The following is a 27,555-nucleotide window of genomic DNA, read 5'->3' on the forward strand; positions in this document are numbered from 1 at the left end:
GGTGTGTGCCCGGCTGCCTCTGCGCTCCACCTGGGGACGCCTTCAAAGGGAGCCCTGTCTTATCTGCTCCAGCCGGAAGCGAGAGAGGGCGGTGTGTTCAGTGATCTGTGCAAACGCCAGTCCTCTGGCCGGGGTTCAGGACAGTGTTGCCTCACTCTGTGGAGGGATTTTATCTTGTTAGCTCTTCATTAACAGCAAGACCGGAGTTCCCCTAAATAAATCTTGGGTACGCTTTAAGAGCAACTGAGAAGTAAAACGGTAAGAGTATTCTAACTCACTGAGTGTAATGACAGGGAAACGAACATCATCTTACAGTGAAAGATCAGTTCCTCCAGCTTCGGCACTCCTGGTTGGCAGATAGAGTATTTGCAGGAAGAAAAAGGCTGCTGTCCATACGCATTTTCTCTTGCAGCACGGGGAGTCTCATGACGAGGTGGTCACAGCCCCACTGACCGCACAGCCTCTGCCCAGCTCTCTGATACTTACTAGGCTCAACTTTATGGTTAATATTTTACATGAGTGACTGCAGTTTTTAACCTTTTGTTCATGGTGAAAAATATTTTCAGCGATACTTACCCCACTGTCTTGCTTGCCATTTAAAGAAACCTGCCTTCAGACATAATGCAGAATAAAACATGGTAGAAAAAAATGCACAGTTTCACAGCCTGATTGTAGATATAGAGATGACATAGAAAGTCTTTTAAATCCTACGAAAGGCTAGTGGTTTTCTTTTATTTTTCCTGTGTGTTGTTGTCAACCATGAGAACTTACTGTCAGAACTCTAAGCATGAGATGTGACTTTCACAAAAATGTGTGAATTGTATCCATTTTTCATTTCTAAAGGAAATCAAAACATCCCTTCATCTTTGCACTTAAAGATGTTTACTTTAAGCGGGGCTGAACTGTGAAAATGTTTTAGAAGAGCGCATTCCACGGATTTGCTTTGGAGTAGTGTTCTCACTCGGCTGGCGAGCCAGGCGTCCTGTGGTCACCGTGTGATGGCAGCGCCTCGCGGTCAGCCCTGGCTGTTATCGGCATGCACCTCCTTGGGTCCTTTCGGTGCCACGAGCCGTGGGCTTCACTGGGACCCCTTCAGATGGGAAAGCAGTTCCGGAAGCTAAATGTCACTGTGCGATGCTGACTGCCAGGCCCAGGGATGGACCTGGGGTGGGACCTTAGGAGGACAGAGGTGGGCGGGCAGTTCGGGCAGCCGGACCTGCCACACACCTGTGCACCCCTGCAAGCACGCCCCGGATCTCTTTTTGTGTGTCCCGATTTCCTCTTCTTATAAGGACACTAATCAGATTGGACCAGGGCCCGCTTTAGAGACCTCGTCTTAACATAAGTGTCTCTTCAAGACCCTCTCTCCAAATATAGCCACATTCTGAGGTCTGGGGATGGGGTCAGGATTCCAACATGGCAATTTTGGCGGGACACAGTTCAGCTCATAACAGTACCCATCTGGAGATTATTCTTTTGTTTGCTAGCTGAAACAGTCTAGCTTTGTCAGGGACTCACCTAGCTGGGTTTTTTAAACTCTACGATGTGTCTGTAAGTACACCATCATTTTTTCAGGAAAACCTGCACGAGTTACCCCCCAGGGTACAAGGAGAACATAGAATACTGCACTAGGCTGTGTGCCGGGAGCTGTGTGCCAGCAGCTTGTCTCTCCTGCTCTCTCTGCACCCCTCCGCTGAGCCGCACTGGTGTGCTTGTTCCTACAAGTGAACATTGTGGGGCTTTTGCGCTCGCTATTTGTTTGCGGGAACATTCTCTCCCGAGACCTGTGTGCAGCTCACCCTCTCAGGTTCTGCTGTTCCCAGATCAGCAAGGCAGTGTCCCCCAGTATGGTAGCATCCATTCCCCATCTGCTCTTACCGTGCTGTCAGATCACCAGCAGACATTCATTCCACACGTGTTTATTTGCTGACTGTGTCCCCACCGAAACAGGTGTTCTAGGCAAGCAGGGACTCTGTGTCCACTGCCGTTTCTGTCCAGCTCAGATACACGGAGCACACACTGTGTGCTCAGTCACAGAGGAATGATATTCATAGGATCAGCTTTGAAAGCATGTTGTGTTGAAAGATTTTCATTTTCTGAGCATGCTTATCAAGGGGCATGCTGAGAAAAGGTGGTCAACACTGGTCCTTCCTAGATGATGAATTCAGTGGGTCATCATCGGGAAAGGATGTTTTCATTGAAGGAAAAGTGTTCCTCAATGTCTGTCTCACTGGTTACTTCTCTCTCCTCCCAGGTCGGGGCTCGGCTACATTTCTAGAACCATCTAGTCAAGATGGTAGACACAGAAAGCCCAATTTGCCCCCTCTCCCCGCTCGAGGCTGATGATCTGGAAAGCCCATTATCTGAAGAATTTCTACAAGAAATGGGAAGCATCCAAGAGATTTCTCAATCCATTGGTGAGGACAGTTCTGGAAGCTTTAGTTTTACAGAATACCAGTATTTAGGAAGTGGCCCGGGATCTGATGGATCTGTTATTACAGGTAAGTGTGCTGTCTCCTAAAAAGCTTTATTTAGAAAAGTTTTGGGGTTTTGGTTTTTTTTTTTTCCTGCCGAGAAAATTGTTCTCTTTAAAAGGCTGGCAAAGAAGTCCCATCTTTGTGCAGTGAACTCTTTAGACATGATAAAGCACGATACCCACTCCACTGGGCCTGGCGGCCTTTCAGGAGACATTGTGAGATACACAGTATGCCCGCTTTTAAAAGCTATACACAAATCAAATAATGCTTGAAATTCAGTTAAGGCAGTTAGCTGCATTTCTAAAAAATTCTTGAGTTTCTACTTCTTTAAAGCAGAGGCTCCTATTATAATAAAAAGGGTGATTTTTTAAAATCTGGAAATGTATATGACCCGCCTATTTTCTACGCTGCATTAAGAACTGCAGGAGAGGGCACCTGGGGGGCTCAGTCGGTGAAGCATCCCACCCTTGATTTCGGCTCAGGTCCTGATCTCGGGGTCCTGCGAGCGAGTCCCACGTTGGGCTCCACACTCAGCACGGGGTCTGCTAGAGTCTCTCTCTCTCTCTCCCTCTGCCTCTCCCTCTGCTTGTGTTCTCTCTCTAAAATAAATAAATAAAATCTTTTAAAAAAAGAAGGAAAGAAGAAGAACTGCAACAAGTGTGAGCAGGGCAAATACCAAGAAGTAAAACATGGGGTCCGCTTAGGCAACCTCTGATGTCACAGAGAAGAAATGGGGGAACACTTCATCCTTCCAGGCAACAACGAAGCCAGCCCGGGATAACGTGGTGTAAACTGCGTCCTCGATTGCACCGGGCTCCCCGGGTGTCGAGTCCTTAACCCGGGGCACGTTTCTGCCAGCCGTCTTCTCGCTTATTCCTGCTCCAGGAAGATGATTTTCATGACGGCGCTGAGGTTAGTGCCGGTGGGAAGGGAAGGTTCTCGTGCAGCTGGGAGCGGCGTATGCTGATGGAATCTCTGTAGAGAGGACGGCGGAAGGACCTGGCAGGCCCACTGGGGACAGACGTCGTTTAAAAGGAAATGCGTACAGGGCGCGTGGCAGCCGTATTTGGGCCAGTGCCTGCAGTGCGGTGACGTATGTGGCCGCCATGCGCTGTGGCCACCTGCACGATGGGGACCCATAGGAAGCAAGGGAAGCGGACAGATCGTGAAAACTTCTTGCAACAGACTGCTTTACTGTAACTTAACGAACTGGCTCCACCCGTATCACTTGAATCCACACAAAAAGCGACACTGAATGAAATGAAACAAGCTTGAGGATACATTCCGTATGATTCGATTCGTGTAAGATCTCCAACACCAAACAGCGCCGAACGTGGTCAGTGGATATAGACACACATCTGGGAAGACTCGTGGCAGCTCTACGATGCTGGTCCCCTGCCGAGAGGAAGGGGGGTCTGGGGATAGGTTGCACATTAGACAGAAACATTACCATTTGTAAATCTGGGCGGCAGGGGTCCTACTGTATGTTTTTCTATATGTTTGAGATACTTTAAAGCAAAATACAAGCAGCAAAAAGGAGCATTCCTGGCAGAAGGAAAAAGCACCTTGTGCAAAGCCTCACGTGATCCTCGTAAAAACTCAGTGAGAAGACTGTTGTCGTTTTGCAAGTGGAAATAAACTCACAGATACTAGGTAACGCAGCCCGGTCACGCAGCTAGAAAGAGACTGTGCCGAGACTTGAACCCAGGCCCCCCAGCTGGCTCCGAAGCCGTGTTCTTTGTAGGAACATCCCTTTTGGCAGCAGTGTCCTCGACGCAGAGAATCAGGGATTGCACGATCCATGCAAGACCCCAAGGAGATGACACGTTAATGGGCTCTGTGGCCTTCCTGACTGAGCAACCTTTGCAGTGACCCAACAGACCTTTATAAATGGTTCGCGTTTTGACTGCCTTTCTCATGACGTGTTACCAAGACAGTAAGCTTCGAGGGAAAGGAGCAAGTGTCCAGGGTGATGGGAGCTTCCAGAAACAGCGAGGGAGGGGGGCAAGGAAAAGCTTCTGGGGTGTGGGACCACCTTGCAGAGCCTCAGTAGGTCGCCTTGTGGCCGACCTGTGCTAGTGTCCGGGACAGTGACAGCCCAGGCTACTGGGCACCGTGGTAGTCGTTGCACACGCCTTGTCTCCTCAAATCCCAAGAGCTATGTTTGAGCTCGTTGTTCTGTTTATTTGAGGGAAGCGGTAGGGAGACAGACCCCAGGACACTGGGACATGCTGGAGATGACAAGCCGAGAGTAGGAGAAAACCCAGGGTCAAACCCAGCTCTCAACCCCTCCAAACGGATCTTTGATTCAGCACATCGCAGACACACCGCGTGCTGGCTGATTGCTTCCGTGTACTATTTGCAGTTATACTAACTATCAGAATTTTTTTTCTTCTGGATTTGAGGAGATTCATCTGTGTCCATTCGTTTCTTTTTTTTTTTTTAAAGAAGGCAGATCACCCCCTTCTTTGAAAAACATATCGTCCGTTTTATAATTAAAGAGTCAAGGATATGCTTTCCTTCAGGTCACACACTTTCGAGGTTGTTCTCAAATAAGAAACTTGTGTGAACAGGGTGTGCCGTTGTAAACCCTCTGGAAAGTTCTGTCTTAGCCATGGACATGAAGAGGGGCCAGACACCCGCCTTCTCCAGGACGGTAGAGCGCACAGCAACTGCTTTACCTGGATTTTCTCTCCCAAGTCCTCACCCTCAAACAGGAGGGATCCGAAGTTACGTTCTTCTAATTTCTTTCAAGGTTGCTTTTCTGAAACTAGTGTCTTTTAGGTCACTGTCAAGAACTAGAATCTAAAATATATTCCTAAGCCATCTGAAAGCTCTGACACTTAAGACTTGGAGATGTTACATAAACTAGCCTCCTGGTCCATATGCTTCATCAAAAGCCACACGGGGCCCAAGTCCACGGGCTGACATGCGCTTCGCATCTAAATAAAGTAAGGGCAAGGGTTCTGGGGGCGAGAGTTCCACCCTGGTCTTCAGCCAATTCCAAGGAACTTTGTGGCAAAAACAAAAGAGGGGGAACTTACAAAGAGTGATCACACTGACACGTACTCAACACGCACCCCTGACTCTGTGCCCCTGGCCTTCGGACCCTGGGTGTGCGGTCAGCCATCCATAGACCCTCCAGCTTCTCCTCGCTGCTGTGGGTCCTTTGGGTCATTTGGCTTCATCGCTCCCTTCTTAAGATCTTGCTTTGTTTCCTTTCCAGGTTCTCCAGTGCGGGCGTGACCAGCTCATTTGAGATAAGATTACCACTTACTTGTAAACTAGATTTTCCATCCCGCGGGTGGTATTTCTGCATTACGTAAATTGCTCCCACGGAAGGGCCGTCTATAAAATGTATTCGCTTTAAACTTTACACCCAGGGGAACAGATGGGTGAGGCTGCTTGCGCGGCCAGTCTATCTTTCTGCCCCAGTTTTTCTTAACGACGTTATTGGCGCCCATGGTTAAAGTGTACGGTTTGATGTGCACACATGTTGTGAGTGTGAAATCATCCCCACAATGGAAATAGTGACCAAGCCCATCACCTCCAAATTTACTTGTGCCCTTTTATAAACCCTCTTCCCCACCCCGGGTCTCCCCGCCACACACACCCCGAGCAACACCAATCTATCATTATGGAGCTGTTTGTATCTCCTAGAATTTTATATAAAAAGAGTAATGCAGTAGGTATTTTTCTCAGCTGGCTTCTTTCACTCAGCAAAGTTCTTCTGAGATTCATGTGCGTGGAAGCACATATCAATAGTCCAGGTTTTTTATCTGTCGTATGAATAAGCCACTGTCTGTTTACCCATTCGCCTGTCGATGAGCATTTGATTTGCTTCTGGGTATCGGCTGTTACAAGTAGCGCTGCTGGGAACATTGAGGCTCACGTCTCTGCAGACACGTGCGTTAGCTTCTCTGTGCTGCATACCTGGGAGCGGATGGCTGGGACCCAAGGTAGATGTACGTGTGACTTTTAAGAAACTTTTAAGAAAAAGCCATAATCTGGGGCGCCTGGGTGGCACAGCAGTTAAGTGTCTGGCTTCGGCTCAGGGCGTGATCCCGGCGTTATGGGGTCAAGCCCCACATCAGGCTCCTCCACTGGGAGCCTGCTTCTTCCTCTCCCACTCCGCCTGCTTGTGTTCCCTCTCTCGCTGGCTGGCTCTCTCTCTATCGAAAAAATAAATAAAATCTTAAAAAAAAAAAAGCCATAATCCTTTCCAGAGTGGCAGGTCAGTTTTTTTTAAAGATTTTATTTATTTATTTGAGAGAGAGAGAGAGAGCACACAAGCAGGGGGAGCAGCAGAGGCAGAGGGAGAAGCAGGCTCCCCACTGAGCAGGGAGCCCAATGTGGGGCTTGCTCCCAAGACCTGGGGATCGTGACCTGAGCCAAAGGCAGACGCTTCACCAACTGAGCCACCCAGGCGCCCAAGTGTCATCTCATTTTAGGTTCCCACCAGCAGTTGTGAGAGCTCCAGCTCACACACACCCTCAATGAACGTCAAATGTGGTCAGTCTTCTGGGTTTTGGCCATCCTGATGGGTGTGTAACAGGATGTCACGGTGGTGGTTTTCGTTTGCGTCTACCTGAGGCCTAGGGATGCCGAGACTCTTTTGCTAGATTTATTCTTTTTAAAGCTTTTTAAATGAAGTATAGTTGACACACAATGTGACGTTAGCTCCAGGTGCGCAACACAGTGACTTCACAATTCTGGGCATGACACAGCACTCACCGCCGTGTCTGCCACCGTCTGTCACCGCACGGGGTTATGACGATAGTGCAGACTGTATTTCCAGTGCTGTCCGTTTCATCCCCATGACTTGTGCATGTGATAACTCCAAGCTTGTCCCTCATATGTGCACATCTTCTTGGGTGACATTTCTGTTCAAACCTTTTGCCTGTTTTCAATTGAGTGGTTTCCTTTCTCTTGAGATATATGCATGAGTGTGTGTATGTATGAATATATATTCTGGATACAAGTATTTTATCAGATGTGTGACTTCTGAAGAGCTTCTCCNATATATATTCTGGATACAAGTATTTTATCAGATGTGTGATTTCTGAAGAGCTTCTCCTAGTCTGTGCTTGTCTTTTCTTTCCCTTAGCAGTGCTTTTCGAAACGCAGAGTCCTTAATTTTAAGGAAGTGCAATTCATCAATGTTTTTCTTTCACGGATACTGCTTTCTGTGTCATATTTGAAAAATACTTACCTGATCCAAAGTCACTTTCTTCTATCAGTTTTATATTTTCTGGGTTTTACATTTATGTCCTGATCTATTGAATTAATTTTCATGTATGGATCAAAACTGATTTCTTCTTCTTCTTTCTCTATCTCTCTTTTTTATATTTGTAACTGTTCTCACATACTTTATTAAAAAAGGCTGCTATCTCCACTATACAGCCTTTATATCTTTGCCAAAAATCAATTGGCTTTACCTGCCTGGCCTGTTTCAGTTCCATTTGTCTGTCTGTCTCATTTGGCACCCATGCCACTAATTTCTGCTTACTGTAGCTTTATAATAAGGCCTGAAGTCAAGTAGCATTAAATTCTCCAGCTTTATTCTTCTTTTCTGAAGATGTTTTGGGTGTCCTATGAATTTTAGAATCAGTTTTTCAATTTCTACCAAAAAGCCTGCTAAGATTCTGATTGGGATGCCTTAAATCAAAAGATCAATGTGGGAGAATTGACATCTTAACAACACTGAGCCTTCTGAGCCATGAATGTATTTCCTCTGTGAGATAGGTCTTCATTAATTTCTACTTTTTAGTATATAGATCTTTTGTATTTTTTGGTCAGATTTATTGCTAAGTGTTTCATATTTTATAGATTTTTAGAATTTTCTGCACAGATAATTATGTGATCTGTACATAAAGACAGTTTTACTTCTTCCTTTTTAAGCTGGTTGCCTTTATTTCTTTTTCTTGCCTTATTACACAGGTTAGAACCTCCAGTAAAATGTTGAATAAGGGGAGACACCCTTGCCTTATTCCTGATCTCAGTCTTTCACCACTAATTATGACAATAACCGTTTTTCATAGATTCTCTTTCCTATGTTGAGGAAGTTCTCCTTCTAATCCTAAGTTTTCTGAACGTTTCTATCNTGCCTTATTCCTGATCTCAGTCTTTCACCACTAATTATGACAATAACCGTTTTTCATAGATTCTCTTTCCTACGTTGAGGAAGTTCTCCTTCCAATCCTACGTTTTCTGAGCGTTTCTATCAGAAGTTGATGTTGGACTGAATACTAATACAACAAGAAATGACTGTGTAACATCGGGGAATTGAAGAGAAGTGTGTGTAATGGGGAAGAATCAGACGATCTAATATAGAGAGGTCAATAAAGTATAAACACATTTAAAAAAACTATAATAAACAGAAGTGGTTGTCTCTGGAGAAAAAAGTCAGAGATGCGTAGAAAAAAAAAAAAAANTTTCTGAACGTTTCTATCAGAAGTTGATGTTGGATTTTGTCAAATACTATTCCTTCATCCAGTGGGATGACCAGGTGGCTCTTCTTTCTTAGTTGGTTGACTACGGTGAATTACACTCTTTGCTTTTCAAAGATTAAGTCAACTTTGCATTCCCAGAATAAATCCTACTTGGTCATAATATATCGTCCTTTTTATAAATGGTGGACTTGTTACAATTTTGTTAAGAATTTTGCATCTGCAGGTCACCTGGTGGTCCTGGGATTGAGCCCCGCATCGGGCTCCCGGCTCTGCTGGGAGCCTGCTTCTCCCTCTCCCACTCCCCCTGCTTGTGTTCCCTCTCTCGCTGGCTGTCTCTCTGTCTGTCAAATAAATAAATAAAATCTTTTTAAAAAAAAAAAAAGGAATTTTGTNTCCCACTCCCCCTGCTTGTGTTCCCTCTCTCGCTGGCTGTCTCTCTCTCTGTCAAATAAATAAATAAAATCTTTAAAAAAAAAAAAAGGAATTTTGCGTCTGTGTTAGTGAAGGATATTGATTCTAGTTTTCCTGTAAAATCTTTACCTAGCTTTGGTATTGGATTCATGCTGGCCTCACAGAATGAGTTAGGAAGTACCCCCTCCTCTTTAGTTTTCTGTAAGTATTTCTGTGGAATTGATCTGTTTCTTCCTTAAATGGTTGGTAGATTTCACTTATGAAATTCTTTTTTCATCTCATTTCTCTCAGTGTTTCATTTTGGATAGTCTTCTGCTATACCTTCAAGTTCACTAATCTCTCCTTCTGCAGTGTCTAAGCTGGCCCTGACCCCGTCCGGTGTATTTCCCACACCAGATGTGTAGTCTTCCTCACTCGACGTGTGACTTGGCTCTTTTCCACTCAGTCTCCAGTATTTCATCCGACTCCTTGAACCCTTAGGATACAGTCATAACTTGAATCATCTGTGTTCGTTCTGGGTCAGCCTGACCCTGAAATCATGACCTGAGCCGAAATCAAGAGTCGGACACTTAACCACTGAGCCACCCAGGAGCCCCTGTAATTTTTTTTATTGGACGCCATGCATTGTGAACTTTGTTCATGCTGGATATTTTTGTATTCCCATAAATACTTCTGAGTTTTGTTCTGGGATGCAGTTACTTGGGAAATGTCTGGCCTTTCAGGTCTTGTGTTAGATGAAACCATAACAGCATTGATTCTACAGGTAAGTTTGCCCCGATAGTGAGGCAAAACCCTTTTGAATCCTTTACCGGATGGCTGTGGATTCTGAGGCTTTCACTGTGAGTGGTGGTCACAGAACTATATCCAGCCTTATCAGAGTCCCAGCTGCTGTTCCCCTGTCATTTCAGGTTGCTGCTGGAGTGTCTTTCCCTTTAGGCTTTCTTAGTTGATGGAGCCAAGAGATATGGATGTGTTCTAACCCACGTATACACACAGGTCCATAAATATTTCTGTATGTAGCCATTTGAATCTCTGTTTGTTGGCTGATGCTCGCAGCGCTAACCCGCCACCACGTGGGTCATTCTCGCCTCTCCCAGCTGATCTGTAAGCTCCCACTCCCACGGTGAGAGGCCTGGCTCCCACGCCACCATTCCTTCCGTTCATGGTCTCTCTCCGGTTTACACAATGGTGGCGTCAGGGTGGCTAACCTGTACCCCTGTGGGGGCCGCTTTATCCGCAGATGCCTCACACTGACACACCTTTGGTCCCATAGATGCCACTGGACTCCAAGTATCCTTAGGCAGGGTCCTCTCCATGCCTCCTTCAGGGAGGCCATTCCATACATGTGTGCCACGGTGAGCCTGCTTGGTCACACTCAGCACTCCCCCGGGGATCCCCCAGCCTCCTCAATGACTTTTGTTTGCACCCATGAAGGCTTCTCTGTCCTGCACACTTCTGTGGGTTTTGACAGATGCATCATGTTATGTCTTCACCGTTATGTTTTTGTATGAATTGTTTCACCAAAAAACCTCTGTTTCACCTGTGCAGCCTGCCTCCCACCCTCCCCCAGCAGCTCACCTTTGTACCAAACCTATAATTGAGCTTCCCCAAAATGTCAGATATTTAGATCGTATACTTTATAGCCTTTTCAGACTGGATTTTTCTTTTTTATCCTTCCACCTATCGAAGGGCATCTTGGTTGCCTCTGATTTAGTGAGATTAACACTAAAGCTGATATAGACACGCGTGTGTCAGTTTTTGTGTGAACTTAGTTCTCAGATCACTTGGGCAAATACCTAGGAGTGTAATTCCTTTAAGACTGTTCTGCCAAACTGTCTTCCAATGTGGCTGCCCCATTCCGCGTTCCCACGAGCCACCAGCAAGCATCCCTGTCGCGCCACGTCCTCGCCAGCATGTGGTGCTGCCAGGGGTTGGTTTGTCTAATTTAATTTAATTTTTTTTAAGATTTTATTTATTTGTTTATTTGTTTGTTTATTTATTTATGTATGTATGTATTTGAGAGAGAAAGCAAGAATGTGTGTGAGCACAAGTGGGGGGGGCAGAGGCAGGGGTAGAAGCAGGCTCCCCACTGAGCAGGGAACCCGACGCGGGACTCGATCCCAGGACCCTGAGACCATGACCTGAGCCGAAGGCAGGGGCTTCACGACTGAGCCCCCAGGCGCTCGTGTTTGTTTTAGCCAGTCTAGTAGCTGCGTAGTGACGTCTCGTTCTACTTCACGACCCCCGACAACCCGTGACGTGGAGCATCTTGGCTGATCTGCTACCATTCTTCGGTGAGGTGTCTGTTCAGACCGTCTGCCCATTTTTAATTGAGTTGTTTGTTTTATTGTTGAGTTTTAAGACTTCTCTGTGTATTTTGGAAACAAGTCTTCTCTGAGATGTGTGTTTTGTGAATATTTTCTCCCTGCCTGTGGCTTGTCTTTTTTCGTTCTCTTGGCAGTGTCTTTTGCAGAGCCGAAAGAAGTTTTTAATTTTAAGAAAGTCCAATTAATTGTTTTTTTTAATCTTTCATGGATTATTGCTTTCGGTGTTGCCCACACAGATTTTTGTCCTGTATCCTGGTGTGATTTACTGAGTTAACAATCGCAGAAGCGCAGGAGGGAACCAAAGTAAAAATTGTGTGTAGGCTGCACTGGGGTGGGGAGGGGAGACGGTGGGGTGCGCGGGTCCAGAACCTGGGGGCGGCCTAGCGGCGGATTCAGGGATGCCACAGCAGTAACTGGAGGCGCACAGGCGGGGCGGGACAGCCCAGAACAGGAGCCAGCCCAGGCCTGGAGCTCTGACCACTAGCCAGTGCCTCCTCACATGCCGTCGTGTCCTCGTGAACCTGGTGTAGACATCGGTGATGGTGTCTGGGATGCTCATCAGCCTTTCTCCTCTGTTCTCAGACACCCTGTCCCCCGCTTCGAGCCCCTCGTCGGTCACTTACCCGGTGGCTCCCAGCAGTGCTGACGAACCGGCCAGCGTAGCCCTGAACATCGAGTGTCGAATCTGTGGCGACAGAGCCTCAGGCTACCATTACGGAGTTCACGCGTGTGAGGGCTGTAAGGTACGGTGACCCCGGCGGGGAGACAGTCCCTGCTCGGGACCACGGGGGCTTCCTTTTCTTTTAAACACAGAGGTGCACTGTGACTCAGGTCTGCCAGACGTCGCAGAGAAGGCACTGACTCCAGTGAGAGATTAGTTTCTCCCCTCAGAGAGCCCGCGGCAGAGGGCTGACTGTCCTCGGCCACGGACTTGAAGAAGCATGTTTTCAAGCAAATAAACCACAGGACGACCGACCCCTTCATTTGACTGTGGGGTCAGTCCTCAGCGGGCCACGGCAGTCAGAGGCATCGGGCCCCCGCAACATGCTTTTAGGAGTTTGTGGACACTCCCAGCTCTGGTACTTGGTGTCCCTGCTCCGCGGGGGTCTCGTCATCTCAGTGTCCGGTGCTGAGACAGTTTACTGACTTGTGGAAGATGCCACGGCCTTTCCTGGTGCGGGCACGACTCGCGTCCTTGACAGTAACGCCACCCCCGCACCCTCGAAAGCCTGGGCCGTGGGGAGAAAGTGCCACGCCGCCTTCTGGTGGGTACGAGTCTCTCTTCGACCCCCTCATGGTCCTGTGCCTGCTCTGGCCATCCCACGTGACAGACCAAGATATCCAGCTGAGGGAAGGCGACAACCTCCCCTCCTGTGCCCCAAAAATTGCTGTCCCCGGTCCCACGGGCCCGCCAGACCAGCCCCACCCGAAATAGGCGGGAATGAGTGGGAAGCAAAAAGAAAAGAAAACAAACCAGATGTGGACCCTTCACAAGCCTTCTGACCAGCAGCCTGTGAAACAAGCTTCTGGCAAAGTCACCTTTCCTGCCGGGCTGTGCGAAGCTCCTGTCGCTACGCGTCGTTTCGTGTGCACTAAATACCAACTAAATACCGACATTTCTTACTGGGTAGAGTTTGAGATGCTTTTGTAAAGCGGGAACATTGTCTACAAACAGGTGGCCTCCTTTTATTGGTTTATTATAATTTTCGTCTTTCAGGGAGTTAGTATTCTCTTATGTCGAGATCCGTGTAGTCACAAATCTGAGGCGAGTTGGGGAGGGAAAGTGACACTTGCACGCATCGGGACAGGACTGAGTGACGCTGGGACACGGTAACCGTGTCTTCCCAAGCCAGATGAACACGTCCAGAAATGACTTTGAATTGTGCCTCATTTTGTTAGTTTTTCATCTCACATGTAACGAACTTTAAGTTTTTCAATTTGTCAGACGAAGTCAGACTTCTTAGAAAGGTTTTACTAATTTCAGTCCATTTGGGAAGTACAATAAGTGAACAACAAGAAACGTGCGTAAAGCCACAACACTGAGGTACTGGCCAGCCGCGGCCCTGCCCCAACTGTGTGTCCGTCCCACAGGGTTTCTTCCGGCGAACCGTCCGGCTGAAGCTGGCCTACGACAGGTGTGACCGCCACTGCAAGATCCAGAAGAAGAACCGGAACAAGTGCCAGTACTGTCGTTTCCACAAGTGCCTGTCGGTCGGGATGTCCCATAACGGTAGGTAAGGCTGTCTGCGTGCTCCCCCAGCCCCTGCCTCGGCTCACCTCCCTTGTCCGGTCGCCCCAGACTGTGTTTTGAGTGAATGCGCGGCAACACTTAGTGCCCAGATCGTTGTGCAGCCAGCATAGCCTAGGAAGGGCAAGTGTCACAGAGCGGAGACACAGCAGAGCTCCTGGAACTCCGTAGACACTTCCCATGGTAAGACTTCGATCCAGCTTTTCAGATCGATTGGAAGCCCCCCAGGACGCCAGAATGGTCACAGCATCGGCACGAAGCACGTGCCATTGCCAGCACCTTCCCATGTGGCAAAGGCCATTATTCTTTTTTTTTTTTTTTAAAGATTTTATTTATGCATTCGACAGAGATAGAGACAGCCAGCGAGAGAGGGAACACAAGCAGGCGGAGTGGGAGAGGAAGAAGCAGGCTCCCAGCGGAGGAGCCTGACGTGGGGCTTGATCCCATAACGCCGGGATCACGCCCTGAGCCGAAGGCAGACGCTCAACCGCTGTGCCACCCAGGCGCCCCTCCCTTAAACCTTTTGAAAAGGTCCAGAGTTATGGAGGGTTGAGTGTTCTTTTCCGCTCTCCAGAGTAGAACGTTCACTCGTCCCGAGGGGCAGCTTGCGTTCGTGTCGAATTCTCATGCGCTCCCCGCCCGGGGCCCGTCCCCGTCCTGGTCCTGCGCCGCGGTGCTCACCTCTGCTCGCTTTCCGTTCTCTCCCGTCGCCCCCCCCCCAGCAATTCGCTTTGGACGAATGCCAAGATCGGAAAAAGCGAAACTGAAAGCAGAGATTCTCACCTGTGAACATGAGCCGGAAGATGCAGAAACGGCCGATCTGAAGTCCCTCGCCAAGAGAATCTACGAGGCCTACCTCAAGAACTTCAACATGAACAAGGTCAAGGCCCGGGTCATCCTCGCGGGGAAGGCCAGCAACAACCCGGTAGGTGTCCTCGCGGTTGCTTGTTACTCCATCTGAGGGCCCCCCTCGCCGCAGGGCAGCTAAAGCCACAGAGGGGGGCTGAGGAGACAGCGGGCAGATGTTGGGAGGGCAGTGTTGGCCCCTGAGCCAGCTTATCGGCTGCTCCTGTCTTCTGGGTTCACTGCACCTCGGAGCTCCTAGCAACCAGGTCATTATAATGACTATGTAATTAATACACCCCCCCCAAAAAAAAAAGAAAAGAAAAAATCCGGTTAATAGTTTAGGGTCATTTCTTAAGTGCATTTTTTAAAAAGCTCTATTTTTTTCCTTAAATCTCTATTTTAATGCCAGGAAAGGAAAGCATTTTCTTTCACTCAACACGTGTTCTAGCATCCTTCCCCCAAATCTCCTCCTTCCTCTCCGGCCCCTCCGCCCTGCCACCCCCCACCCACCCCACTCCTGTTTCTTCAATGAAAAGCCAGGGACGTCTGTGGGTTTAGAAAGGGCTATTTGGGGGCGCCTGGGTGGCTCAGTCATTAAGCGTCTGCCTTTGGCTCAGGGCGTGATCCCAGCGTTATGGGATCGAGCCCCACATCAGGCTCCTCCGCTGTGAGCCTGCTTCTTCCTCTCCCACTCCCCGCTTGTGTTCCCTCTCTTGCTGGCTGTCTCTCTCTCTGTCAAATAAATAAATAAAATCTTTAAAAAAAAGAAAAAAAAGAAAGGGCTATTTGTTTACAGACACTTGATTGCCTTCTCTGGACAATTCTAGGCCTTTTCCGAAGCGCACTCTGCCACCTGCCCCGACCCCGAGGTCAGCTCAGTCTCTGTGTCCATTGCAGAGCCGATCTCAGAGCTCCTTCAAAGAGGGACCAGCCCAAGGTTGGCTAATGAAGACATTTTGCCTTTTTCCTACGAGCATGGCAAAACAAGTTTAATTCGTACTAATGAGTAGCTTAAAGCAATCCTGACTGGGAATTACAAGCTGGAATTTTTAGTCACAGGAAAATGAAGTATTTCACAAGCTACTTACTTTCATGAACAAACCAAACCCCTCTTCTACTGAGTCTTTAATTCTTCAGTAAAATTCTCCAATTAAATAGGCTGAGACATTTCAGAAGGGCTCAAGCAAACTCTATTAAATTGGTAAGGCCACACCCGTGCTGGGAGGCCCCAGGGGCTTTTATAAATTAGACCCTTCCTGGATCATGAGGGTGAAAGCAAAGTAACCTTTTAATTTTGAATTTCTCTCCTGGAAATGGTTAGGAGAGCCCCATATTAGAGTAACCAAAAATTCTGATCTCTTTGAGATCTGTTTCTCTCTTGGGTTTTTAGAATTTAAAGGGAACTTAAGAGTCAACTTGACTCTTAACCAAACACTCTTGTTTAATATTAGTTTCATTCCCACGGAGTATCCTTCTGCGTACCCCACTGAGATCTGCACGTTCTTGGAAGGAGCCCTGTCCCCTCAGCCTGAGCTCCGAGCTCCCAATGCGGGACACAGCCTCAGCTTTTCTATTTTCCGTGGCCTGTAGATCATATAACAGAAAGACCTATAGCTCGCCTAGAACTGGTTAGGGGCTGGCTGAGTGGGCCAGGAGGGGGATGCTGTGGGAGGATGGAGAGAAAACAGTGGAGGGAGGGTCTTGGGAGGAGGAAGGAAGCGTGTGGATCCCATTGTTTTGGGGAAGGATGGGTGGGTGTTAGCTGAGGGCAGGGGGTGGTGGGAGGAATAGTGGATGTTTCTGCCTGGACGTGGGGCTGGTTTGAGCCCCTGAGATTGCAGAACCAGAGGCCAGCCAGAAAACCACCAGGGCCCTTAGTGACCTGGTCAGAGCTCGTCAGGGCCCTCGCTGCCCCGTGATTTGAGGGCGGCAGGAACGGAAGCAGAGCTGGGGCACAGGGGACACATTGGTCCCATCTGAACTTGGCTTCCAAAAGACCTGCTTTTCAACAGCGTCTTAAAAAGTTGGTGTGTTGACGCGTGGGGTGTTAAGAATGTCACGAGAAGACTCTCCAGGAGGGCACGTGCCGTGAGACGGTGAGGAGCACTGAAGTCTGCACCTCTCCTGGGGGGTTTGCAGCCAGGGGCTCAGGCTCCAGCCCCCACATGGGTGCACGTGCGCATCTGCTCCCACTCATTCCCGGTGTTAGAAGCTAGCTGTACCCGTGGAAACTGGGGGAGGGTGTTTGGTTCAGACAGACGGTTCTCAGCACTGACTGTGCAAGGCGACAGTCACGCAGTAGGACTGGTACTTTGTAATGCCACAGACCGTCATGACTTTCTTCGTTCAGATGAAGGGGACTGCTTACCTTTATCTCAAAGATTCCCATGTTGCTCAAAATTGTCAGGAATAATCTTTAGAGTCTTTGAATGTCTTCAGTTACGGAAAATATGTGTCTTCTGAGAAGATAATTGAATTTTAGACAAAATCATGAGTCCTTGCAGCCAGCCAGTAACAGAGTCAAGTGTCTTGTCTGAGAAGAATGAATGGAGCAAGGGGATGAGTTTTTGGCATGTGGCCGAGAATAGATTATAACACACGTTTTTGAAAGGGCTTCCAACATTATTCTCAGCGTTTCGAAATCTTTGGGACAAGGGCCCCACCGGGTGCCACCCTGAAATGGCTTTAGGGGGACGATGGGTTTTGCCCACGTGTTATGTTGAAATATTATACCGACAACTTAAGTTGCCTTAAGGTTGAAAAACGGACTTAATATTTTATACCATTTCTTGAAATGTGCAGTAAGACCTAACCAAAAGCTTATTAAATGGTTTCATCCAAAGCAATTCTACCAGTAAATCACAAATTTTTCCTAAAAGATGGTGCTGCCTGACTTTATGTGGAAAATGCTGTTTAGATGTATGTAACAATGAGTTCTTGTCGTAGCGTCATTAACACACACAGAACACCGTCGGGCGTGAGCACGAGTGATGGATGTCAGTTAGGAAAACCTTCTGGTCTCGGTGGGGAGTGATCTGCCGGGGGGGGCGGGGAGGACTGGGCAGCTTTCTGCCTCATGCTATCTAAACTCGTGACAACATGTTTATTTATCTGAAATGACCACCTGTGATGTCAGATACGTTCATGTTCAAACTTAAGTATAAAAGGCGCATTCCATAATTAAATATAAGCAGCATGGATTTTTTTACATAGTCCTATCAACAGTGTTTATCAAGCGTGTTAGTATCTGCGTTTTCTCATGAGCCCCCATAAACATCAATTTCTAAATGTTAGCACTGGTTTTGAATTCAGATGGTTTCTAATTTTGTCTGTTAATGAGGCCCTGCCTTCTTAAAATCCAAGTGATAATTTTATAAAAATGGAATGAAGTATTTGTACCAGTTACATCCCCATTTACGAGAGTATGTTTCACATAAAACTAGTCCCGGGCAGGTCTCACAGGCGAGTGTCCTGTTTTACAAGGCCCTTTGCCTGGAAGGGCCCCGCGTCGGGATCTCGTGCCCTGCTGTCGCTGTCTTGAAATTTTTCATTATTTTTGAACGAGGGGCCCCACATTTTCATTTTGCCCTGAGCCGTGTGAATTCCGTGGCCAGTCCTGTGGTTGCGTGAGACGCTCCAGGAAAGGACGCAAGAGCTCAGGGATCACACACTTGGAGAAGCGCTACCCAGGCCGTCGCTGTTCCTGAAGCTTCCCAGCACACCTGCTGCAGAAGAGTTTCTGGGGGGCCCTAACTCCATTTAACTCTGTGCTTCCCAAGTTTTTTGGGCCACACAACTTTTGTTTGTAATGCCTTCATATCTGCCGAAGGTTACAGCCCTGGTGGTCTGCTGGTGTATTTTCTGGAATTGAAGGGATTCTGCTCTGTATCCCTAGAATGTTAATTCCTTCAATCCCAGAAAGCAGAACTGCCCCCAAACTTTCCCCCAGACAACGGCCATCCAGCCTGCTTTTGTGATCTTTGGAGGGAGACGGGTTTAGCCCTCCTTAACCAGACTTGAGATACGCGGGACTTTGGCTTTGAATTTTGCTTTCAGAATGTTTTCACTCACGCACAGGAAATTTTTCAAGTATCCCCTTTCTTCAGACGTAGAATCAAATTATTTTTTTTCTCCAACACTGTATTGCAAATCCTGATTATGTTTAAACATTTCGAAGACAATCCCATGCAGTGTTCCAATGCACCTGCCTTGCTTCCGAGACAAGGACACCCTCCAGGTGCCCTGAAGTGGTTTTGTGCTGTGGTGCCTCCAGATGCTCTTGGGGGCCCAGGAATAGGGGACACATGGTGCCACGGGGCCGGATACAGTGTCAGTGACGCATTTCGCCCACTGGCAGAGTGAGTCTTGAAATCATGGGCTGCTGATGCGTTCTACATTTATGTATCCTGGTAGGAATTGAAAATAATGTTTTGGCCCACCTCATGACCGATCTGTAGAACACATTATGAATCAGAGAGATCCCCGAGAGACTGTCAGTTCTTCTGCTCTGCGCACAGATCTGGTGTACATTTTGGCCAGCGGCACAAAACATGTACGTTCGTTCCCCTGTGCCTCACCAGATATAGAACCCCTTCTGGGCATGCCGGCTTCGAATAACAGGGCCACCCGTCTCCTCGTTCCTCTTAGAAAATGGCAGGACCCATGGGCTTAGAAGCAAATGGTATATGGCAACAGGTAGGCTGCTGGCCCAGGGGTTTGCGCTCGTTCCGGAACGCAGAGCACTGAAGTGCGGCTCCTCAGGACTTTCCCAGGTCACCCCCAGACAGCAAGGGCTCAACGACGCTTGTTTGCTTATTGCTACACAAGCACCCACTCTCCGAGTCCTTTTTACGTGCCAGGCTCGTTCATGTGGCAGTCAGCGTCAGGTGAACGACGGTTCTCTGCGAAGTTCGTAAAATGGTAAAACTAAGAATTACTGGCGGGTGAGTGAAAGAGGCGAAGGCACACGTTTTTAGTTATAAAACAGATAAGCCCTGGGGAGGAAAAGGACAGCACAAGGACTACGGTCAGTAATATTGCAGCTACGTTGTCTGGCGACGCCGCTCAAGGGGTCGGTACTGCCTGATGTGTAGACGTGTCGAATCGCTATGCGGTGCCCCTGAAACTCCTGTAACATTGTCAAGTGCTCTTCAGGGATACAAATTTAAAAACTGTGGTAGTTAGGGCCATTGCAGTAGTATTGAGGAGTTCAGAGGATACTATAAAATATTAAAAGTGCTTGGCGAGTGTTCTCTTGTCGGCTTTATTGCCAACATCCCCCCCGGTGTCAGGCAGCGATGATTATTACCTTCCCGATCTGTATCGCCAGTTTGCTACGAGTGTCTTTGTGTCCCCAGCCAATTCTCAGGTTATTTGAGGACGAGGACACGTCTCCGCAGGTGATCTGCACACAGCGGCTGCTCCTCGGCTCATTGCTCGTTAGGACGACAGCCTGTCACCAGGGACCTGGCTCACGTCTGTGTCTTTCTTTGCAGCCCTTTGTCATACACGACATGGAGACGTTGTGTATGGCCGAGAAGACTCTGGTGGCCAAGTTGGTGGCCAACGGCATCCAGAACAAGGAGGCGGAAGTCCGCATCTTCCACTGCTGCCAGTGCACGTCCGTGGAGACCGTCACCGAGCTCACCGAGTTCGCCAAGTCCATCCCTGGCTTCGCCAACTTGGACTTGAATGATCAGGTCACTTTGCTGAAATACGGAGTTTATGAGGCCATATTTGCCATGCTGTCTTCTGTGATGAATAAAGACGGGATGCTGGTAGCATATGGAAATGGTTTTATAACTCGTGAATTCCTAAAGAGCCTAAGGAAACCGTTTTGTGATATCATGGAACCTAAGTTTGATTTTGCCATGAAGTTCAACGCACTAGAGCTGGATGACAGCGACCTCTCCCTTTTCGTGGCTGCTATAATTTGCTGTGGAGGTAAGTCGTTGACTGGATCTGGTGCCCTGTCACCCGCAGCCTCCTGTCCCGAAGGGCGGCAGTAAATCTGGTGTGTGCATGAGTGGTGGCCGTGGAGCCTGCACCCGCAGGCCGGAGGGCGTCTGAGCCCGTGCGTCGCCACCCGTGAGAATAAGTGAGAATTATACCATACCATATTCTCTAGCATACGTTATTATATTTAAATACACGTTTGTACATTATATAAATATGTTCCATTCATAATTATGTTATATATATAATATTCTATTTCTAATTATCATCAAATATAATCTATTAGGTGTAATGGTAATATAATTTATAGATCTAATATCTAATACATATTAGATAGAATCATAACATATGGTGTTCATTATTATTATTATAGAATTCTATTATTATAGTATTATATCCATATTATGGACAGTATTCTGTGAAGTGCCATACACGTTAGTGCAGTTTACTTCACTATTGGTATATTTATTCTAGTTCATAATGAAAAATATCAGTAGCTAGCTGGCAGTGTTTGCAGTTTGCTTTGCCAGAGGAAATGGATCCCAGTGAAGGAAAGTCTGGGCCTCTCTGCAGGGAAGCTGGCTCTGCAGCTCCCAGAATTTTGGCTCGGTGTCCCGTTCCTTTAAATAACCCTGTCCTGGTGTAAGAAGGTCATCCATACACTATAAACTCCACTGACCTTGCTCAGCCTCAGGGGAGACCTATGGGGCGACCACCGACCCCCCGGCCAGTGTGCCGTGCCCTGCAGTTTGCCGATTGCAGAGCTGAGGCTGGCCACAGCCACCCAGACTGACTCCGCAAGCCCCACGAGTCCTGTCCCTGCTACTCTCCAGCTGCACACGGCCAGGTGGAGGGAGTCCTCATGCTCCAGAAAAAATGTAAAATGCTCAACAGTTGGACGTCAGCTGCCCTTGTCCTTTGTATACTCCAGATGCAGTGTTGTGGGTAAAAAGCAATTGTACAACCTTTATAGGCTGTCGGAGCACAGTCTCCTAAAAGAAATCATAACCACATATTAATCCCTGGGGCTCCTGGGTGGTTCAGTCAGTGCAGCATCTGACTGTTGATCTTGGCTCAGGTCATGATCTCAGGGTCGTGAGATCGAGCCCAGTATCAGGCCCCGCGCTGAGCGTGGAGTCCGCTTAAGATTCTCTCTCTCTCAGCCCCTCCCCACCATGTGCATGCTTCCTCTCTCTCTCAAAAAAAATCATATCAATCCTATATATAGAAAAGTGTCTGGTGTGATACACATTAAACCTACGAGGGGGTTCACTTTCTGTTTTTTTAATCTCTCTGTTTAAAAAGTGAGTAATTGCATTCATTTTACAACCAAGAAAAGCAGTGAAAAAATCCACACCCTTAGCAACACTTTTAACGATCCTAGTAAGAAGCGGGGCTTTAAAGAGAGCACTGCGTATTGAACAGGGACGGGGACAGGGTGCGCACGGGACCCGAGGCAGGACGCGTGGTCTCAGGCTGTCCTGGGAGGTGTGGGGCCTGTGGTTGAGCTTCCCCAGGGAGGGCGTGTGGTGTGCTCGGCACCAGATCTCAGGCCTCCCTGGGGCTCGGCAGCGTTCTGTGCAGCCGGCGTCTGCCACTCACATCTCACGCCCCCGTCTATGCAGCTGACTCAAACCGGAAGACTCTTAGCATTCCCACCACTCACAGCGCTTTATGCCATGAAACCCAGTCTAAGGCAATCACGCCCCTTCACACGGTGGTGGAAAACTAGAAACCAAATATCTAGTTTTCGCTCAAGAAGTAACTCGATTCATATTATGCAAAATTGGTTGTTTTAACCATCATTGGAATGTATGGTTACTCCCAGTGTTTTGGGGTTTTCCCCTCACTGGTGGTAATCAGATAAACCTGAAGTGAAAGGGCCATGCTGTAGGGTAGCTGGTCGATTTGAGATAGTATACAAATACTCAGGATCCAGTATTTGTCCCGTCTGCCCCTTAGGCCCAGAGACTTTGGAGGAAGCGAGTTCCGTCTTCCAGCCAAGTCGACATTATCGGAAGGCGGAAAAAGAAAGGCAGGCCACATAAAATAAGAACGCTTGGTTTCCCCACCTGATAAACAATTATGAGGCATCCGTGGGGTGATTATCACACACATCTCTTCTTTCTTTCGAGAATAGATCGTCCTGGCCTTCTAAACGTGGGACACATTGAAAAAATGCAAGAGGGCATTGTGCACGTGCTCAAACTTCACTTGCAGACCAACCACCCAGACAACATCTTTCTCTTCCCAAAACTCCTGCAAAAAATGGCGGACCTCCGGCAGCTCGTCACGGAGCACGCGCAGCTCGTGCAGGTCATCAAGAAGACGGAGTCCGACGCTGCCCTGCACCCGCTGCTGCAGGAAATCTACAGGGACATGTACTGACGGCCTGACAGCAAAACACACAAGCCACTCGCCAAGGACTTCTAAACAACAGCACTACAGATGGGGGCAACGTCCACTTTGCACAAATCCCTCCATTTTCGCCTTGGAGAATGGGACGGATGCGCCCTAGGTAACCGGAACCCTAGACCACATTTCTTTCTTTTTCACACCAGTACTTCTGAGAGCGTGCCAAGTATTGACATGCCGGTGACAGGTAGCCGATAGGCAGTTCTTGGAAAATTAAGGGGAACGATGCCCAGCGGTCTGATTCTAACTCAACTGATATTAATCAATGCAGATTTCTTGATATCACGTGAGTAACATAGCGCTGAATTAACTGGCGACCTCGAAATCCGTGGTCTGTCTTCTCCTTTGGCTACCTTTTTTGACTGTTGTGCGCCCTTATCATTTTGAAAACTAATCAGCACTTTTTAACTTTTATAATCCTGTAAACCTAGATGAATCCAAAGGTTAGGTATTTTTAAAAAAGCAGCAAAATATTTATTGGGAAGACTTTAATTCTGTTTCCTGAATTTGAAGACAGACAACATGCTGTTTCTCAATCATAGGATTTAAAATTTCAAAGGATTATTTGATAAGCTAGCCAAACCCACCAGTCGGTTGGTTTTCACCGTGTTCGTGGTTGTGACTTAATGGGCAGAAGGGCCTGTTTCCAGGTTTGCGTACATGATCCCAGAAAGCCGTGTCTCAAGACTCCCTCCCCCTGCTCTGCCTGGTTCGAGCTGGCGTCTGGGGTCAGCAGGAGCAAGACAAACAGAAAGTACGTCAGCTCTCCGTCCCTCTGACCTCTGTTTCCTATCAAATCTGAACCAACCAAGTCAGGTTGTTTGGGGGCCATGATAGCGTTTTCAGGGGCAAAGGGACAAGTTGTTTGTCAATGTTTCTCTGGGCCCCGCATGTCAAGGCAGCTCCTTGGTCTTTTCCTGTGTAGCTTTTTAAAGTACACAGCTTTATTTTTGTAACTCTTGGTGGCAGTTGCTGTTCCCGAGAGTGTAGGTGAGGCAAACAAGACTTTAGAGCATGGGCCCCGGGGGGACCACGTGGAGAACGAAGGGGGCAGGCACAGGGTCCTTCATGGGGCAGTTTTCCAATTACATATGGAAGGCAGCTTTCCCAACATCTGAAATATCTGGGTCAGCCTGAAAGCTCGTTTCTCAGCCCCGGTCTGGTTATGAAAGCAGTGCTGATCGCGGTTTTCGTCCAGCGCATAGGGACCTGGAAAGACTCTTTCTGTCCACGGTGGTAGGTAAATGTCCTCTCAGAGGATTTGCAGCAGAGATGCCCTCTGAGCCTGCCAGAGCTGACACCTCCACGGGGGAAGGCGGGTGTCACTGGCCACCTGCCGCTGAGCCCCTGCCTCACGGCAGCTCATAGGACCTGGTTGTTCCCTTGGTGCCCCTCCCCCTCCGTCTCTAGAAAACTTGGCTCTGTAAGGTCGCTATTACTTGCCCTCGAAGAATGATTAGGATTGAAACTGATAAAGTTCCCAAGGTCAGCACCATGGAAATGCGACAGGGGAGAGAACAATAAAACTGTGAGGTTTCAACTAGAAAAGGCGAACGTGACAACGGGTACATCCTTCTCAAAATTAAACCTTAGTGGTAGTTCTCATTTTTCTTTTGTTGAGAGATCCAATCAAAGGATCTGTTGGAAGCAAATAAAGGTATTTCCACGTATGAATGACAACAGTCAAGAGGTCACCCAAAGTCAGAGGGCACATCCGTGTGGGAGTTCTTCCCTAAAACAAGGACCCCTGGGCCGGTGCCGCATCCGTGTCGCCTCTGTCCACCACTGGCCTCTCTTCTCATGTGCCCCAGCTAGATGCCATTTGTGGATGTGGCCTCGGAAAGGGACCCTGGAAATCCAGGCTTTCAGATAAGTCTCTCGCTCTGGTTCTGTTTTCATAAAACTTATTTTGAAAGCTCCTTATTTTGCGCATTCTCCAGCAGCTCCAGGCTGCCAAGGGCTCAGGTTCTGCAGTCCTAACGTTAGTGAGCATTTGGCTGTCTCGGGGCCCGGCTAGACTCCCAGCGATGTTCCCAGTGAGGCCACGAAGGAGGCTGCAGAGACCGCAGCTCAGAAGTCACTTGAATTCACTCATTGTTACGAATAGGAAGAAAATCACAGATTCCCGTTCATTTTAAGTAACAGTCACTGATTGCCACGCAGAATGTTTGGGCCACCTAATCAAAGATCTCTCAGACCACCGATAGTCAGGTACGGACAAATTATGCACCAGTTCAAAATACTGTCGCATGTCCAGTAGGGGCTCATTAAAGCGCATTTATTGCCTGCTGGGTTTCAGCAGACGTCAGCATGAAGTGGGGTAGGTATGACAGAACAGGTTTGAGATATGACAGAACAGCACAGAGCCCCTCCTCTCCTGGGGAACGCGGCACGCGGTGCAGCTCCCCTCATCACCACCTTGATGCCCTTCGACAAGCCACTGTTCGTAGCCACAAGTGCCAAACCTCTGAGACCACAAAATTACAAACAGCCTTTGCAGGGCTGAATCCTGAACCCAGCAGCCAGCTCGAGCTCGAGAGCCGGCCTCGCCCTCTCTCCCTGGTCCCACAGCGTCCCTCCCCTTCCTCCTCCTGGGCATTTCCAGCTGGGTGTCCTGCACACGGTATCCTGCCCCTGCCACCCTGAGGGCTGCCCATGCCGGTGGCCGTTTTGGGGGAAGCCCAGCATCATCAAACCAGGATGCTCACAACTGCGTCAGCGTGAGCGGGAGGCGTGGCAGCGTGGGGATCATCAAAGCACCAGTGAGCCAGTCCTTTCTTCCCGCCTTGCTCTCGACTTTCCCTGTGGCCTTCCTGTAACTCTTGCATGAGATGCACTCCAAGCATCTCCCGAAAGAGTAGGTGCCCATATGTCAGTAAGAATGTGAAGTCCAGGAGAAGAACCTTGGTGCACGGTGTATTCAGGAATGCCCGCGACAGCTGTCCCTGTTTTAAAGGGACTCTTCATTTTAAGAGCAAGAATGTATCTTTCTGCCTTTCGGGTGCATTTCTTACACTGGGCCATCTGAAACTCTAAGGAAACGAACAGCCTCAAGGATCGTGTGGAGGTTCCAGAGACAGGACAGCATCCTAAGAGTTGAGCAGATGCTCCAGGCACAAGTATCCTTTGTTTAACGTGTGGTGATAAGTGAACTATTAATTTCGCAACTACTGTTTCCCCGAATCTGCAGCATAACAGCTACCTCAATACAATACATCAAAAGGCACAGTTCAAAGTAAGGTACACGAAACACTCGGGGTCCTTTTGGAGCATCTGTAGTCAGCTCATTTATGAGTAAGATTCAGAAGTCACACACCTTTGCTTGATTGCACGCTGAGAGGTGGAAGGTCATGTGACTTCTTAAAGGCACTTTGGTTGTTTAAAGATACACACGTGCAGAAGTTGCTGCCGTGATTTGGTGAGACTGAGTTGGAGCATGAGGCGGATCTAGAAGTGGGAACAGTCACTGGCCACAGTGACCCGCCCTGTGGAGCGCCTCCCCTAATCTTCAGCTGTGCCTGCTGGCCGCTCACGGAGAGACCCTGCCAGATGAGGCTGGAAGCAGATGCCTCCAGGCCGTGACTTTCCAAGGTGCACCCGGGGCCTCCTTGCTGCCTCGGGGCACTCCCTGCCTCGTGCTCCCCCCTTCAAACCACGGCAGCACCAAGCACGTTTGATACCTAGCCACTGCATACACGATGGAGGGTGGTTTTTCTTTGGGTCTCGACCCGGTGGCCACACCTGTCTCTGGAATGTCTTACAAATGCCCATTTAAAGAGGGCGCACTGTTTTGACCACCCTCCCCTGCAGGTGTTCCTGGAGGGGTCACTTGCTTAAAGCCTTTAAGTCCACAGCAGTGTTGTCCATTCAGGATGGGGAGGACATCCACTGTCTGTGGAAGTCACCATGATCGTGCCACCCGCTGAGGCCTTACTGATTATTAATGAGTGTCCGTGGAAGTTTTTTCCCACATACCCAGTCTTTACAGCATGGGCACAGCCAGACATCGGGCGGCTCCAAAGCCAGGCTCTCTCTACTTGTTCTTCTCCTTTTCAAAGTGGGCCGGCTTCTCCTAACTCTTGGTCCAAGCTGCTTTATAGGGTTCCCCTGGGATTAAGGATTCTTGCCAGGCTCCAAAGGTTGAGGTCTACATCTTTTGCTGGGATATATATATATATATATATATATATATATATATAAATCTATATATTATATATATAGATTAAATATATTTAGGTGCCATTTTAATAGAATTCAGGAAAATGGTCATTGACCCCCAGCCTGTGACATGCACCAGGGTAGAACAAAGGCAGTGAACTTTCATCTGACTCGGGATAGAGGACATCCATTAAATTTCTCTGGAAACCACAATGCAAATTAGAGGTAATACTGAAAGTTTAATGAGCAAAAAAAAAAAAAAAAAA

At 48.2% G+C, this 27,555-nt stretch overlaps 1 protein-coding gene across 3 annotated transcripts in view; it reads left to right on the forward strand.

The window, feature by feature from the left end:
- Positions 1–27,555, forward strand: part of PPARA (peroxisome proliferator activated receptor alpha) — a 66,316-nt gene extending 38,761 nt beyond the window's left edge. For 2 of the 3 annotated variants that reach the window (XM_034643451.1, XM_011229417.3), the window contains 6 exons: positions 2,255–2,501; positions 12,250–12,410; positions 13,759–13,897; positions 14,638–14,840; positions 20,257–20,704; positions 22,857–27,555. In XM_034643451.1, the coding sequence (XP_034499342.1) occupies positions 2,294–2,501; positions 12,250–12,410; positions 13,759–13,897; positions 14,638–14,840; positions 20,257–20,704; positions 22,857–23,104 (1,407 nt within the window). In that variant the 5' untranslated portion in view covers positions 2,255–2,293 and the 3' untranslated portion in view covers positions 23,105–27,555. The remainder of the gene's footprint in view (positions 1–2,254; positions 2,502–12,249; positions 12,411–13,758; positions 13,898–14,637; positions 14,841–20,256; positions 20,705–22,856) is intronic. The other variant, XM_011229416.3, reaches the window with a different exon arrangement.

The sequence above is a fragment of the Ailuropoda melanoleuca genome, chromosome 15 (assembly GCF_002007445.2).
Source record: "Ailuropoda melanoleuca isolate Jingjing chromosome 15, ASM200744v2, whole genome shotgun sequence".
In the NCBI taxonomy this organism is placed as follows: Eukaryota; Metazoa; Chordata; class Mammalia; order Carnivora; family Ursidae; genus Ailuropoda; species Ailuropoda melanoleuca.